The sequence below is a fragment of the Xenopus laevis genome, chromosome 9_10S (assembly GCF_017654675.1).
Source record: "Xenopus laevis strain J_2021 chromosome 9_10S, Xenopus_laevis_v10.1, whole genome shotgun sequence".
Taxonomy (NCBI): domain Eukaryota; kingdom Metazoa; phylum Chordata; class Amphibia; order Anura; family Pipidae; genus Xenopus; species Xenopus laevis.
In genome coordinates, this window is record NC_054388.1 from 86324909 (window position 1) to 86343002 (window position 18094).

At 36.1% G+C, this 18094-nt stretch overlaps 1 protein-coding gene across 7 annotated transcripts in view; it reads left to right on the forward strand.

Moving 5' to 3' along the window:
* clec16a.S (C-type lectin domain family 16 member A S homeolog) overlaps positions 1-18094 on the forward strand; it is a 130061-nt gene that overhangs the window by 40018 nt on the left and 71949 nt on the right. For all 7 annotated transcript variants that reach the window (XM_041579129.1, XM_041579130.1, XM_041579131.1 and 4 more), the window contains 6 exons: positions 172-272; positions 2141-2263; positions 5153-5262; positions 5932-5976; positions 9989-10039; positions 10552-10680. In XM_041579129.1, coding sequence (XP_041435063.1) covers positions 172-272; positions 2141-2263; positions 5153-5262; positions 5932-5976; positions 9989-10039; positions 10552-10680 — 559 coding nt within the window. The remainder of the gene's footprint in view (positions 1-171; positions 273-2140; positions 2264-5152; positions 5263-5931; positions 5977-9988; positions 10040-10551; positions 10681-18094) is intronic.

An 18094-nucleotide genomic window follows, 5' to 3' on the forward strand; every position in this document is an offset into this window, starting at 1 on the left:
TCTATTGACTTTACAGAAAAGTCCCATAAAGCAACTATATTTTCAGTGGTTTAATGTCCCTTTCATATAATACACAGATTCCAAACCTTAGAAAGGGTCAGTGAATGGGTACCCTGTAAAGTGGATGTAGCATTAAGCATTTCTCTGAATGTATGTGTATTTTTTCAACAGGCCATTCCTAGATATGGTTTATAGTAATCTAGAATGCACGGAAGATGATTACTATACACTTTTTGTCTTGTGTCTTCTTTATGCGATGACCCATAACACTGGTAAGTAACTGCAAAACATTTGGACAATCCTGTAAAATGCTATGACATCTTGCCTTGGCATCCAATAAATAATAAATGCAGGCTTGGGAATATTGGCAAATTTACAGTGAAATGCACAATGCTATTCCGATATTTTGCAAATATGAGAAAGTCAAGCAGCAGCTCCATCAGTTAAAGCAAAGGCTTTATTGGTATCCCATTAAAAGCAGGGATTCCTAAACTGTCACATTATGGTGCACCCTCCCTAAATCATACCTACTTTCCTTATTAAAAGAACACAAAGTCTTTTCTTTATCAATCTTTTTTACCAAAAAGGCAGCTCCGTAATCGATTTTCCTATACATAATAGTTACAGCTGCTCCTGAAATATATCAATTTAAGGGTAATTAAATTAGAATTGGTTTGCAGGCCTGGAGAGTTGTTTCCTATTAAAACTACAAATTAGGAGAACATTCTTTCCTAGATGACTATTTTATTTGACTACGGTTTCAGACCCTCTCCTGAGAAACATTAGCTTGCTCTTATGAGTTGTCCTTATTGCTTTCAGTTATTTGTATGCTTTTTGTAATTTGTGCCCTTTTTGTCTTTTTCATTTAGCTAGTGTTTTTGCTTTTAACTGCTCACTCTTTTATGGTCTTGATGTGTAGTTTCTAAGAGTACCAAGTGAACTACTTCTACATGTTTTTAGAAGGTGCCCCACTTTGGTTTCCTGGAATGCTGCTGCACTCTGCCTTTATGCTTTTGATTGTTGGCTCTAATCTTGTGCAATCTTTTAGCACATGTCATTGGATGTCAAAACACTGTGATTCCTGGTAATCACATGGCTAGACTTAATGATTCTATGCTGATGAGGGAGCAAAATTATTTCGAGAGCCTACCAGGTGTCACATTTGCGAAATTTGCTCCAGTTCTAGCGACTTCTATCAGCAAATTAATATTTTTGGTTTTACATTTGAAAGCAAATATCTGCTAATTGAGCCTAAAGCATATTTTGTGCCCATTATTTCTTCACTCCTTTATATCTCAAAACATTAAGAAATTAATAAAAGTCCTGTCTACTGATAAGTGCTACTAGAATTGTAATCTATGGTTATTTAGATAGGAGCCATTGCTAATATATACACATAGGTATGCTTCTTTTCTGACCTAAAGGCCCCCATACACCGGCCGATAAAAACTGCCGACAGTCGGCAGCTTATTGGCTCGTGTGTGGGGCTTCCCCAATAGATATTTGGCTGAAAGTTAGTCAGTTGTCAATTGGGCAGGGTAAAAAAATCTGCATCTGTTCGTTGATGCAGTCCTGCGATCCGATCATCCGTATTGCCTCCATTCTGATCCGATCGTTGGGCCTAGGGAGAGATCCGCTTGTTTGGTCACCTTGTCTTTTGCTTATTCATTCCTGATACTGCAGAAAAAGACTTTCTGTGTAGATGGAAATGTGCCTGAACCTGTTTGCTTTACAACATCTTTCTTTTATTGTTATTATGTTGAAACACATTTCTTTTTGCAATGTCATATTGGTATATTGACTAATTCAGCTTCATGGTGCTGAACTCGGAACATTTTTTTTAGAAACATTTTCAGAATTGGTTTTAAGACCTAGTTACTGGTTCAAGAGATCTTATTTCATACCTATGACATGACACCTTTATATGTTTTGTTCTTTAACATGTATCTCAATTATATTAATGGTGACTTTGGCTCAGTTAATTGTATAACTTATTTAGGGCCAGTGGAGGGTTAATGCTCACTATATTGCAGCTTCCTTTAGATGTAATAAATCATAGCTCAATTACTACTTCTCTTGGTAAACATAACACCCAGTCAGGCCACATCAATATATTCTTTCTCTTCCTTTTTCTTGTCAGGTATAAATCCCAGCATGTTGGAAAAGATCCAGCTGTCTATGCAGCCTGCACAGGAAAACCGCACTTACAACCATGTGCTAGCTGAAAGGCTTATCAGAATAATGAGCCAAGCAGCTCAGGCAGGTATGCACACCTAGGGGGTCATTTACTAATAATCAAATTTTTGATTTTTTTCCCCCCTCAAATCTCTAAAATTTGTGGTTTTTCTATATTTCTATAAAACTCAACAAACTTGAGATTTATTAAGTGAAAAAAACACGAAAACATCTAAGACAAAACTTTGCCAAGTAAAAGCTGTCGCGGTGCTATAGAAGTCAACGGTAGCTTATCCTATTAAACTGCTTTAAATCGGTTTGGAATTTTCCTAGGTTTCGGAGGTATTTGTATTTTTTTGTGCATCGTTTGGTACAGTTTGTAAGTTTAGTCGTGGGTTTCAAAAACCACTAAAATCCAATCTTTAATAAATAAGCCTCTTAATTTGTTAGTGTGTGTATGTATATATATGTATATATGTATATATGTATATATGTATATATATATATGTATATATGTATATATATATATGTATATGTGTATATGTGTATATGTATATGTATATGTATATGTATATATATATATAAAATCCAGTAAATGGACCTGCACTCGTTCTTAATAGTGAAATAAATGTGCTTTTATTCACAGGTTCATTTCCAACGTTTCGGTCCTCTCTGGGACCTTTTTCAAGGATCCTTGAAAAAGGTCCCAGAGAGGACCGAAACGTTGGAAATGAACCTGTGAATAAAAGCACATTTATTTCACTATTAAGAACGAGTTTGGGTCCATTTACTGGATTGTAAAATGAAACTTTGACCAACGCACCACCATCATCAGAATTGAATCCGGGAGGAGTGCGTTCACTGTACTGACATAACATATGTGTGCTAAAATATATATTAGATCATTAGGTTGTCTTTTTGCACATAATCCTGAGAATACAATCATATGAAAAAGTTTATCATTGGCTGAGCTTTCAAAGTAGCAACTTCCTTTTAATATATAACACGCCTTATGGAAACAGTAGTATTTCAGCAGTGACATAAAGTTTATTGGATTAACAGAAAGTATGCAATATGCATCATGACAAAATTAGACAGGTGCATTAATTTGGGCATCCCAACCGAGATATTACATCAATACTTAGTTGAGCCTCTAGACACCTCCTATAGCCTATGATGAGTGTCTGGATTCTGGATGGCGGTATTTTTGACCATAGAAAATCTGTTCAGTTAAATTTGATGGCTGCCGAGCATGGACAGCCTGCTTCAAATCATCCCCTAGATTTTCCACGATATTCAAGTTAGGGGACTGTGACGGCCATTCCAGAATATTGTACTTCTCCCTCTGCATAAATGCCTTTATAGATTTCAAAATCTGGAATATCCAACCCCTGTGTAACTTCAACTTTGTGACTGATGATTGAACATTATCCTGAAGAATTTGTTGATATTGGGTTGAATTCATCCGACCCTCTACTTTAACAAGGGCCCCAGTCCCTGAACTAGCCCCACAGCCCCACAGCATAATGGAACTTCCACCAAATTTGACAGTAGGTAGCAGGTGTTTTTCTTGGAATGCGGTGTTCTTCTTCTGCCATGCAAAGCTTTTTGTTATGACCAAATCAGTCCAAAGCACTTTTGTTCAAAAATGACTGTGGCTTGTCTAAACGAGTTTTTGCATACAACAAGCGACTGTTTGTGGCTTAAGTGCTGAAAGGGCTTTTTTCTCATCACCCTGCCATACAGATTTGTGCAAATTGTACTGAATTGTAGAACGATGTACAGATATACGATCTGCAGCAAGATGTTCTTGCAGGTCTTTAGAGGTGATCTTTGGGTTGTCTGTAACCATTCTCACAATCCTCCACATATGCCGCTCCTGTGTTTTTCTTGGCCTGCCAGACCTGAGTTTTACAGCAACTGTGCCTGTGGCCTTCCATTTCCTGATCACATTCCTTACATTTGAAACTGACAGTTTAAACCTCTGAGATAGCTTTTTGTAGCCTTCCCCTAAACCATGATACTGAACAGTCTTTGATTGAGATCTTTTGAGAGTTGCTTTGAGGCTCCCATGCTATCACTCTTCAGAGGAGAGTCAAACAGAAGCACAACTTACAACTGACCACCTTAAATACCTTTTCTCATGATTGGACACACCTGCCTATGAAGTTCAAGGTTTAACGAGCTAATCCAACCAATGTGGTGTTACCAGTAATCAGTATTGAGCAGTTACATGCATTCAAATTAGCAAAATTACAAGGGTACCCAAATTTTTGCACAGCCAGTTTTTCACATTTGATTTAATTTCATACAACTGAATACTGCTTCACTAAAAATCTTTGTTCAGAAAACATCCCAGTACTCTGATGTTCCTGGGAAATGAAAGACATACCACTGGTTTCTTTTTTATTGAAAGTAGAGTAAATTATTATGCAGGCTGAGAGGGGTTCCCAAGCGTTTTCATATGACTGTACTCTGTCCTGATATAGGTATCTATATAAAGATATACAGGTATGGGATCTGTTATTCGAAATGAATTAACATTGCTGAAGATTGGTAAACCATGATCACTACTAGGATTAAACAAAACAAGATAGGTGCTAAATTGCATCAGTATAGCACCCTCGCATTAGATTTTTGCTTTAATTTTCTATATGGCAGTAGACTATTCAAAATTAATTATAGATTGGTTACTGTGGTCTATGGCAAGAGCTGATTGTCTCAAGTGAAGAAAGCATTTTATTTGTATTCTTATATTTGTCACTTTTCATTAATTTGAGAAAATGAGAAAAACGCAACATTTTAACAATTTGTTCTTTTGATATTTTTGCTTTGTGGGTCACATTCATCAATTCCCTTTTGTGTATTCACTTAACATCTATGTATGTGTTATTCGTTCATTTTTCATCATCTATTAAAAAATGTTTGATTACCCTTTATACTGCCACTAAATAAAAAATATTTTCTTATCTTATAGATGGTAAAGTCCGGCTGGCCACCTTGGAACTTACATGTATTCTGCTAAAGCATCTTGTTTTAAATGACAATGGCTGCATTATAAAAGATGTTCATCTTGCTTGTTTAGAGGTAATTATTCCCATCATGCTATTATTTTGTTATAAACTGAGTAAAATGAGTGAGAGACCCAGTTCACTGGGAAAAAGTAAATGGCTGTAGATATAATAATGTTTTATAGGGAGTACTTTATATAGCTAATATTTAGAAAGCTTATAAGGCAATGATGAAATATTCTTTATCTATAGTGAAGTTAAGTGGCAGATGGAAAAAGAAATGAATAAAACAATTTCACCAAAATCTGCAAGAAAATTATAGCAGGACCTGTTTAGACTTTGTGCTCGGATTTTTCCAGGCCATCACTTAATGGAATGTAGAGTTTAGGAGGGGCTTGTGCCTTCATCTGAATCGTTGAGAAATATAATTAGAGTGATACCTCGTCCTGCAGCCTCATTTTAACATTAATATAGTCCCTATGCCAAATTCCTAAATGACACTTGTAAGGCCGCTTTCAAGCTCATGGGATCTATGGAGTACAGTGGTAGTTCAGATGTGAATTGCATGCTGGCAATAGAATTTAAACTCACTTAAAGCCTTCAATTATGATTTCTTTGGACCCATTTTTCAATTTGATCTGTTTATCATGCACAATTAAAAGTATAACCGGTTTAAATGTAGTATAAAGTTAAATTTCTGAAAATATTTACATGCTTTTATTTTTCCTCTCATTTTTATCTGCAGGGTGCAAGAGAAGAAAGCGTGCACTTACTGCGACATTTTTATAAAGTGAGATTTTCTCTATACTGAATCTTATTCAGAAACGTTCAGACTGCCTTATTGATTCCCTTTTTCTCCAGTGGAAAGGGAAAATATACCCAGGAACATTGCAGGTTATCATATAAAACAGCCAGTGTGCAAAATATGAAAAATATGTTTTAGTAGTACAGGTACGGAACCTTTTATCCAGAATGCTCGGGATCACCATACTTTAACTCTAGCAAAAAATAATTTCAACTTTAAAAGAGAATGGGGGTGCCAAATATTAGCCACCCCAAGTGATTATAGAGACTTACTTGAAACCTGGGCTGGTGCTCCTATCAGCAAAAAACTGCACCGGCCCTGGGGTTATACCAATGAGCACCACGGAGAGATCCTCTTCCGTCTTTCTCTTTCTTTGCGTGGCTGCGCATGCGCAGTAGAATGGAAGCTGAACTTTAATTAAAAAGTCGCCTATTTCATTCAACTGCACATACTTTTTCCCCTGGGAAATTTGAAGAAAGGAAAGAAGAAGCCAGAAGAGGATTGCTCTGTGGTGCTCACTGTATAACCCAGGGCCGCTGCAGTTTTCTGCTGATAGGAGCACCGTCCTGGGGGTTTCAGGTAAGTCAATACAATCACTTGAGGGTGCCTAACATTTGGCACCCCCAAGTGCAGGATGCCTTTCCTTCTCCTTTAATAAACCCAAAATTGATTCATGCAGCTTAGTTATGATCAATTACAAGGTATTACAGATAAAGAGGAAATCATCCTTAAAAATGGAAAATGGGGGTTGTTTGATTAAAGTGGACTCTATGGAAGATGACCTTGTCGTATTTTTAGCATTCTGGATAACCGGATTCCAGATAACAAATCCGATCGCTGTAGTATAATGTATAATTTTAAGTACAGAAATTAACGTTTGCAGACCCTGAATTATTTCCTCCCAGGTGTTCAGTGAAGGAGCACACAGAACATCACAAAATGTGAGCAATGCAAAAGATATAAAAGGGCAATATTTGAGGATGTGTACTGTACATGGGAATTTGCTAAGTAGTGATGGACGAATTTTACCCGTTTTGCTGAATATTTGCCGAAATGTGTTGATGTCTATGGGCCACAGCTTTTAGTCTATTGGTATGATTTTCGCGGTGAAAAATTTTGCTCATCACTAGTGCGAGTCTTTACAAGGTCCTTTGGGACTGATTTTTCATCCATTGATGCTTATGATCGGGCAAAACAAATGCAGAAGAGGTGAGTGACTGAACTCAGAATTTTGATTGCTTCTGTTTTTTCCAACCTGGCCATCTTTTTATTTTTTTTTTTTTGTGCGAAAATACAAACTTGGATAAGGTAACTTTTTTTTAAACTTAAAACAGGTTTAGAAAAGAAAAAAGCGGTAAATTCTAGAAAACCCATTTGCAGTGTTATGTTGCCCATATCTGATCATATGGAACTTCTGTGCTACTGTCTGTAAATGGGCTCCATATGCTGATGCTAATGGCTAAGCACTGCCACTGTTAACACAAACCGTGAAATCATGTTATAAGATGTGAAGAGTGGTAGCATAGATAGCCTTCTAAAGGTGGCCATAGACACGCTGATAATATCATACAAAACAAATTTTAGTATGATATTGAGTGTGTGTATGGGAGGAGATGAGCCAATTGATATTGGCAGATGACTTGGATATTGGTCGACTTGTTGGTCGTCCCAGGCGAAAATTTTTGATTGGGTGCCTTTGAAGGCACCCCGAACATCGGCCATTGTTAGTGCTGAATCGTCAGATACAGGTAGAATTCTATTGTTTCTACCTGGATATCTGACAATTCTGCTCTACACGTGTATTTAAACGAACAAATTTCCTGGAAAGATCTTTTCAAAGAAAGATAGTAATTGTTATGTCTTTGGCCACCTCAAATGAGAATTCAACCCGTAATTAAAAAAAAAACCTTCCCCCCTACCCTGGGTAGACCCCCCCCAGGCAAATGCCCCTAATTTTTTACTCGCCCTTAATTTTTTACTCACCCCTCCGTGCAGATTCTAGCGTCGGAGTTCACAGCAGCCATCTTCTTCTTCTCCGGTAATCTTCGTGTCTTGACGGCATTTTCGGCGCATGCGCAGTTGGAGTAAATCTCCGGCCCTGAACAACTGTGCATGCGCCGAAAGTCACGGAAATTCTTCAGAAATTTTCAAGACTTTCTGCGCATGTTTGGGAATGGAAATATATTCCAACTGCGCATGCGACTAAACTTCCGAAAAAGACCAAAGAAAGAAGATGGCTGTAGTCCAAGGTCAGAATCTGCACGGAGGGGTGAGTAAAAAATTAGTGGCATTTGGCCAGGGGAATGAGGGAGGAGGGTCTACACAGGGTAGGGGGGAGGATTTTTTTTTTATTATTACGGGTTGAATTCTCCTTAAAAACTTGCCAGGGTTGGAAAACAAAATTGTCCTCTCTCTCCAGCGAAGACTCCATTTAGTGGCTCTTTATATCTCAGTTAACTTGTAAATCCTATTTTATTTTGATGACTAATTTGTCGAAAACTTAAATGGAGAAATTGCAAGGACTATGCTAAATTTAAAAGTTCTGCAACAGTAGAACAGTACATTTTGTTTTAGGAAAAATGTTTTCTGGTTAAGCCAATGTCACATTTCTTACAGTGTAAGAACAAAACACAGTGTAAGCGACAAAACACCAGTAATTGGCACAAATCACTTTCAGTTATAAGTAATGGGCATGCTTCTGGCACACATGAGGGGTGATTGTCTGGAACCGCAGTCCCTGAATAATAGAGTACACCATCATGGGTTACTGTAAATGTAAGAAAAGTACTGAAAATAAACATTGCTAAAAATGGGCTATATTTATACAAAATAAATGAAAGGGAAGCACTGCTTATAAATAAAGTATATTTTCCTGGTATCAAGCCAGCGTTATAAATTTTATATTAGTAACCCATTCCTGTAATATGGCGGTGGGATAGATAAACACACACAGGCTGAAAGCATTGTAATGAAAGAATGTTATGCAAATTGGAAGAACAGGAAACCGGCAACAATATTACTTTTTACCTTTAATCAAACAGTATATTGGAACAAGTATATATTTAAAAGTCAAAGGCACTTTGCATAAACAATAGCAATCTGTCTCCTTGTCCTATTACAGACAGGGACAAGCAGTTAGATTTTAATGGTTGTATTTGTATGGCTCATGAGGCTAATGTGTCACAACAATATTGGCTCAGAGTCATGCTGGTTGTCTAAAAAAAAAAAAATTTGTGCTCACCACTAAACAATTTAAAACCATTAGTTTGGGTTTCAGTGTTGTCCCAACTGTGGCAACAAAATTCACACTAGATTAGTAGTGTAGATTAGTAGAGTAGAAATCTTATGTAATCACCTAAAAAATAGATTGTTTTTCTATTTATATGTATTCATACTGGCCAACTATGTGAAAGTCATCCCTGGTTTGTCTAGCTCTAGTCCTACATTCATGGAGCATTCTACCACTTCATCATACGTTTTTCACTGGAAATAAGTTTTATTTAAAATAGAGCTGGCCACTGCTCCTGTAAAAACGATATCAAAACAATATTAAACCAATCGGCAGAGGCGCAATACAAAGGGGCTGGTTTATCAATGTTTGAATTTGTGTTTTTACTATGATTCAAGTTATTTGTGGTAAAACTCACAAACTCCAATCATGACTTCAAGTACTTATTAAACAAACATGAATGTAAAACGTCGGCATCTAAATTGCAAGGTCACGTAGAAGCTAATGGGAGTTGTCCTCGGCATACTTAAAAATACTTATTGAATTCACGGTTTTTGAGTTTTCTTTGAGTTGGTGCTAGTAATTAAAAATTTTGATTCATTTTTTCTTTCTGTGATGATTTTTAAGGTAATTTTTTTATTTATTCCACTGTTTAATTTTGAGTTTGACTGGAATGTGAGTCTATGATACTATTACAACGTATTTCTAATGTTTGCCAGTGTTCCTAGCTTTAGGGTGTTGTTTCATAAGTTTTTTTCTTTTTGTAAGGGGGAGGAAATCTTTCTGGATATGTTTGAAGATGAATACAGAAGTATGACCGTAAGTTTCTCAAATTGTTATCTGTGAAATGAAGTGTATAGGTATTGCCTCTTTGTGAGCATAGAAGGTTGAGGGGAGTTATTGCTCAGTTTTAGGTTAGCTACAGTTTACAGCGATATGCACCTGACATTGAAACAAGTTTGCTGTCTCTGTGAACCACTTTTTTAAAAAGAACTGTATATTGGATAATTTCATGTTTTCTCTTATGCAAGTTAACTGATTCCTCCTCTCTTGTCCCTCGATGGGTCTCCATAATTTACCATATACTGCATGAGTCTTGTTGGAGTTATTTCTTAATTCTTTCTACAGCTATTGCATTAAGAATGTTAGTGTTATCTTGGATTAGTTCCTAAAAATGTAATATCTTTTATTTAAACTGCACCATGGAGTCATATAATTAAGCCAGTTTGAGCTCTTTGGCTTCAGGATTTTCTGGTCTTTTGAATTTGAGAACAATATAATGTTTATCTTACAGTATATTTAAACATAATAATGTTTTCCTCTTTTTATAGAGCAAGCCTCTGAATGTTGAATACTTGATGATGGATGAATCTATCTTGCTACCACCAACTGGAACACCCCTCACGGGCATTGATTTTGTGAAGCGCTTACCTTGTGGCGATGTGGAAAGAACACGCAGAGTAAGTTTTTGTTTTTGAGAGCTAGGAGACCACAGTACATAATGAAAATGTTTTTTTTTTTAAATTTTTTTTCCTGTTAAACATACTTTTATGATAATTTGCTCTTGAAAGGTTTATTAGACATGTGCTGTATTCAGTGTATTCAGCGAGTAGTTTGCCAACTCTAAAAACCCCTACCATGGTTCAAAATAGCCAGGTTCCTTTGACAGAATACTGATATATAGCATGGATTAAATTAAAGGGAAACCAAGCAGAACAATGCTTGTGAAGCCTCTGTTCCAAAAATGATGTTAGAGTCCAGCATTACTATACACCATTCTAATTTTGTATTGTAGAGCTAGATATTTTTCTATTGTAGAGAAGTTTTAACAAAGTCGTAAGTTAAAGAGATGTTGTATTATTATTGGGCCACATTCAATTCAGTGAGTAAAGCTTTATCTCATTATACAATTTCACATTGAAGTTTTCACTCAAGAGAATAGTTGTAGTCCATCTGGAATTGCATCTGCCCCATTTTATGTAATATTTAGGGGGTTATTTACTAAAACTCTACTTCTTCCTGTTTTTTTAATAAAACAAACTCGACCTAACTCACATCCATTAATTAATAATTCAGTTCGAAAAAGTTGCAGTGAACAAAGTCTGCAACAATATTGAGCGTCAAATCTATTTGTGTGACAAAATAGTGCAACTTTTTTTTGAATTGTCATGCGACAAACTCAAATTCGTCGTTTGTCGACAAAAAAAACTTGAATTAATCGAGTTTTTGAGTAAAAACTAGCATGAAACACCCCAAAAGACCTGAAATGGTGAAGGCACAAAACATCTTCAAAAGGTTAAAGGGACCTCTGCCATTGACTTTTACATGAATTTGACAGGCTTTAGCTGGAGTGTTTTTTGGATTCAAGTTTTTTTTTCTTTTTTTTTTTGCTGCTTTGGGGCATAATCAGCACTGTGAAATATGTTGCCGATATATAAATACATGTTAATAATAATAAAAACTCGAAATATTCTAGTTTTATTCTTCTCTAAAAATTCAAGTTTTCACAAAAAAAAACACAACCTTTAATAAATAGACCCCTTAGAATCTGCAGAATTCAGCACCGAACTGCAGTAGTAGTTTTTAAATTGCCTGTAAAAATACCAAAAATATATGTCAAATATTTTAGTTTCTTATGGAGCATATGAGTGTGCTGCCCTTTCAGCCTACACACAGCCTTAAATGTATTCCTTTCTGTTGCAGCCCTTGTGTTGCCATTATCCTGTCCAATCCGTTAGCACACCGGTGATTAAATGTATTACTAATCCTCAAACAGGACAATGTATTATTGTGCTGCCAATCGCTGTTATTCAGAAACTTTATTATAACCCATGTCTATTCATTGGTCTCTACTGTATATTCAGCGTGATTTGTTTCATGCTCAAACTACAATAGGTTATTGCTGGAAAATTCATGACCTTTCTAGGAAACCCCATCTGAATGATTGCATTATGAACATTTATTCTTTCCCTCTTGACAAGAATAGCTGTTCCGTCTCCATGTTATTGAGCAGGCAATTTCCTAGAATCCTATTCTGAAGATTGAGGTCCTGCAATTTAAAAGTAATTTAGGGTTGTGGTTTTTTTTTTTGGTGTGAGGATTGTTACCAAGGAAATGAGCAATAACAGTCTGAACTAGAAAAAAAAAAAGTATTTTACTCTGATGGACAACATATGGCAACAAAAGGAATTTGTCCTCAATTTCTCTTGCTGAGGTCCGCTTCCTTTTCATGGACCTGTTTCTACCTTTTGGACTCATTGCTACTTTAATTACACATATTAAAGTGATATTAACTACTGCCTTGACTACTGCAACTCGTGAAGGCCATTCCCATATACATTTGCAGAGCTCCAGTCTGTTCTAAATGCTGCTGCCAGACTCTATCACATCAATTCGTCTTGATAAAAGTCTCAGGAACAGACTGAAACGTTGACCTGTATTTAATAAAATTAACCTTTTAAACGAAACAAAAGTTCCCAGTGTGCACCTCACTTTTTGTGTATATATATTTTTATATATATATATATATATTTTTATATATATATATATTTTTATATATATATATATATATATATATATATATATTTATATATATATATATTTATATATATATATATATATATATATATATATATATATATATATATATATATATATATATATATTAGTCAAATACAAGAGTCCTCTGCACTCAACCCATTATCAATATATTTAAGACAGCGACATTTTGTGCATACTGCTACTAAAAAATGCCTTACCCTTTAAACAAAACAGGGATTGTTTGTCCATATATTGCAATATATTTAAGCTGGCCAACTACGTCAAAGTCATCCCATATCTGGCCAGTCCTATGCTCAATTTTCATCTGATTCATTAAGAATTCTATTGCTTCATTATACATTTTACAAAGGGACTTGGTTTTACCTGCAACTTAACTTGCTGCTTTCAAAGTAAACCTCCCAAACTTGGCTGCCCTTTTATTAGACACCAGTGGGATCACCTAACTATAGCTGGGAAGGGTGGGAGCTACAACATGGAGCTGTGTGTGTGAATATTGATATCGAAAATGTACTGTTTCCTTATTTCATGTTTACCAAACATCTAACTAGAAGAATGAGTTGTAAATACTGTATGTAAGAGAGATGTTAGGGCCTAGTAAGGGAATATTAAAGATGTGAGAGAGGAGGTTGGCGTTCACCTTTAAGTTAACTTTTTATTATAGGATGTCCTATTGCTGTCAAGTTTGCAGTTGGTCTTCATTATTTTTATTTATAGTTTTAGAATTGCCATCGTGAGCTTCGAATTTTATTATTGTTACTTTATATTCCCTTTCTTTCTATTCAGTCACTCTCCTATTCATATAGAAATATAATTTGGAGGACACACACTCTAATTGATGCTGAGGTGTTAATCCCATGGAGACCGCCCAAATTAGGCCTAAATCCAAAACAAAACATAAGGATTGCACACTCAATTATAAAAAGTCAAAAATGTATTTCATTAAAACACTCACGTTTCAGCAATTGGCCCAGTGATTGGCCCTACGCGGTTCGACCACAAGAGTGGTCTTCATCAAGGGTAAAATCCATAAAGTACAAAAAAAGATAAAAGGGCATATATATATCTTTTTTTACTTTATGGATTTTGCCCCTGATGAAGACCACTCTTGTGGTCGAAACGCGTAGGGCAAACCACTGGGCCAATTGCTATGTGTGTTTTTATAAAATTAATACATTTTTGACTTTTTATAATTGAGTGTGCAATCCTCTCCAATTCACATTCCAGAGGATGAGATGAATTTAGGCAAATAACAACAGATGCAGGCCTTTGATCAGGCACTCCATAGGTATCAGTTGGACCAAGACCCCGCATGCACTATAATATAGGCATCACTGATCAGAAATCCAAAACATTAGTGCCCACATTGCATGTACCATGTCCACCAAAAAGTTACATTAAAAGCCATTGTATGTTTACCTATTTTAATCTATTACGGTTTCATGTTTTTCTTTGTATTTCCCCTAGACTTGCTATGGATTCCTAAATATCTGCAGCAGGTTTATAAAAGTTAGTTTTCAGAAATTTGCCTCTGTATGTGCAGAGCTATTCATTTTGTCAGTTTGCTAGTTAATATTTTTACTTTTTGACCACTCATTTTATGGCCTTTGAATTTTAGTATTGGGCCTTTGGGCAAACTATCTGATTACCCTGGGGTCCAATGAAATACTGTTTACCACTGACGACCACTGACTGCTTATATGTCAGACACACAACCCTCACTCAGATTTTGCTTAAGAAGGCATTTGTTTATCTTAAGAAGGCATTTGTTTAGCCTTTTGTACTCAGAACTGGAATATTATTACCAGGACTGTAGTATTCGGTCTGCTGTTACATAGGAATTTTAGATACATTTTAGCTTAAAGGGGTGCATCACCTTTAAGTTAACTTTTAGCAGATTATAGAATGGCCAATTCTAAGCAACTTTTCAGTTGGTCTTCATTATTTATTTGTTATAGTTTTTTTAATTGTTTGCCATTTTCTTCTGTTTATCACCAGCTTTGAAATGGGGATCACTGACCCCATGTTAAAGGGGTTGTTCAGCCTCCAAACACTTTATTTAGTTCAGTTGTTTTCAGATTATTCCCCAGAAACTTTTTTCAATTACTTTCCATTATTTATTTTTTTATAGTTTTTCCAAAATTGAATGTTCGTGTCTGTGTTGTTTGAGTCTGGCAGCTCAGTAATTCAGGTGCGGACTCTGAACTGTTACAGTTTTGCAACATTTAGTTGATACATTTGTCAGCTGCATCTCTGGAATATTAGCAACTATTGTATCAATTCTAACAGCTTTAATGAAACCTATGGATTCAGCTCAGCAGGGACAAAGATAAGAAATGTATCAACTAAATGTATCAATTTAGAACAGTTTACAGGGTCGGTGACCCCCCCTCCCAGAGCTGCTTAAGAAGGTGAAAATGCCACTTTATACTTCAATATTAGAAAAACAATGACACATAGAAAATAGAAAGCAACTGGAAAAAGTTATCTCTGGCGATCTATCTGAAAACAAATTTGAAGGTGAGCAACCCCATTGAAAACAAATGCACTATTGTTGTTGTTACTTTTTATTACTCCTCTTTCTATTCTGGCCTCTCCTATTCATATTCCAGTCTCTTATTCAAATCAGTGCATGGTTGCTAAGTTAATTTGGACCCTAGCAACTAGACAACTAAAATTGCAAACTGGAGAGCTGCTGAATATAAAGGTAAATAACTCAAAAACCACAAATAATAAAAAATGAAAACCAATTGCAAAGTGTCTCAGAATATCATCCTCTACACCAAACTAACTGTTAACTCAAAGGTGAACAACCCCTTTAATATATCAGAGATCTCTCATAGATAGAAGAGACATACAATGACTATGTAACTGGTGTGGCTCTTATGTGTGTAACTTATTAAAGACGGCCAGGGTCTTTATTGAACTTGTACATTTATGGTCTAACCTGAATTAGAAAGAAACTGATCTACTTGAGAAATGTGAAGTGAAACCAGGTTGTTCTCTGAAACCTGCCACTTAAAATATTCCTGGAATCACCTACCATCTGCTATGTGCAGGAAGGTCATTTACTCAAAAAGAATTGTGACGTGTCTTATTGAGAACAGATGATTTTGTGGTTTTTAAACTTGCAGACTTTCCCTTTCATTGTGTCTGAAATCAAATATAAGTGTGTGTCTATCAGACATACTTCAAACAAAATGTTGCAAATACCTCTGTAATATAGTGCAGGTAATTCTTAGGAGGGAGCTGAAAAACCTATTTCTATTCTTGGAAATCTCCATCACTATTGCACTTTATGCACTTTATACTTTATGCACTTTATACTTTAGGCACTTCTGCTCCTTTATTATGTATTTTGAAATGCTTGTGGATAAGACAGTTTGAGTGCTTAGGTGTTTTATACGAGTGTCAGTACAACTGCTCATTTGGTCCCTCTCTGCTGACCCTGGAGTTAGGGAGGCCCATTTATCAAAGGTAGAATGCCTATGAATAAGTGCCTGTGGGCACGAAGCACGTAAGGCGGAGCATCAATTGGTCCGTATGCCTACTTTTTAATATTTATGCTGAATAAAGAGTGATTTTTTAACTTTGAGAGAATGACTTGGAATATATTTTTTTTGGATTTTGACTTAAGTGCCCTTTTGAGCTGGGGGCTATATCCAGCGTTTTTGGCCTCTTTTGTTGACAAGCCTTTATAGATTGCAGCAGTTGACCAGCAGTTGACCAATAGTTTTGTATCCTCACAATTGGACTGGGAGGTTATTTAAGAAAAAATGTAAATGTCTAATATTCGATCGAATGGTTCCGACCCGAAAATTTGAATCATATTCGATTCGTTATAGAGTTTTTCTTGAATGTCAAGGCTATTAACATCTCCAAATGCCCTAATGGACCTCTGCCATTGACTTGTACATGAACTCGGCAGGTTTTAGGTGGCAAATATTCGAATTAGGACTATTTCCATGGTCGAGGTGTAATAAATCTCACATTCAAATTTACATTCGCATAAGGGGATTCAAATTCGAATGTTACTATTCGAACCTTTATAAATCTGTCCCAAAGTGTTTATAAATGTACAGGATAGTCTGAAGCACATTTACTTAAATAGAAGGATGGTTTCTGTATGTACTGAGGAGTGTAGATATGATTATTCTCAGGCTGGAGCCCCAGAGGATACCAGTCTCCTGATGTTCTAGCAGAGCAACTACAGCTAGGCAAATAAATAATATTGGTTTGGTGCATATTAAACTGCATGGGCATGATTACATGATGTGGTCAGCCAATTTAGCTTACTTTGAGCTTATGCCTTGCCATTGATATATAGTATTTATGGGTCACGAGAAAAATGGTACACCAAAGGAGCCAATTATTCGCCCGTTAAAAAATAGAAATTTATTGAAGAATCATTAAAAATGGTGAAGGCCTGCCCAGAACATATTGTAGGCTGCCCGCTTTACATGTTTCGTGGCTACTGGCCACCTTCTTCAGAAGCTAATATTTATGGGTGCCTTGCTCACTGTCTGGACCAGGGGTCCCCAACCTTTTCTACCTGTGAACCACATTTAAATGTAAAATAAGTTAGAGAGCAACATAATTTTGTTAGAGGTTTCTAGGGGTGTGAAATATGGAATGGTATTGGCAATTGGTAGCCCTATGTGGACTTACAGCCTAAGGGAGCATCTGTTTTGCAGTACACATGGTTTTTGTACAAGTAAAACTTGCCTTCAAGAGAAATTCAAAAATAAGCACCCGCACCCACTGGGAGCAACATCCAAGGGGTCAGAGAGCAACATGTTGCTCACGAGCCACTGGTTGAGGATCACTAGTCTGGACAGACCATTCTGCAGTGCTATTGACCTATTTGAGCTATGAGGCATTGGCAGGTTTAGAGGTTTTATCTCACTCTGACTTTCATTTAGATAAATTCATTTATGCCATAGAATAGCCAAACTAGACAAGTATGTGTGTCTGTGTGTCCTTCTACCTTAGCTGATCGTCCTTTAGTCTTATCAACAGTGTTTGTGCAAACAATTTAGAAGACCGGTGTCCATATAGTGGCATCAGATACTAGGAAAAAAAATATTTGAAAACACATTTCATATTGCACCATGATAGCATAGTACATTTCTTCTTCATTAATTTTATTCAAATACTCAGGTCCAAATTCATCCATTTTCCGTGCACGGATTCCTGTAAAACTGTGTCAGTGTTGGGAAACTGTTTAAATTGCTTACTCGTGATAGACCAGAGATTAAGTCTGTTTCTTCCAGAACATTAAATATATTGTAATTTATGCTGTGCTTTACTGTAAAG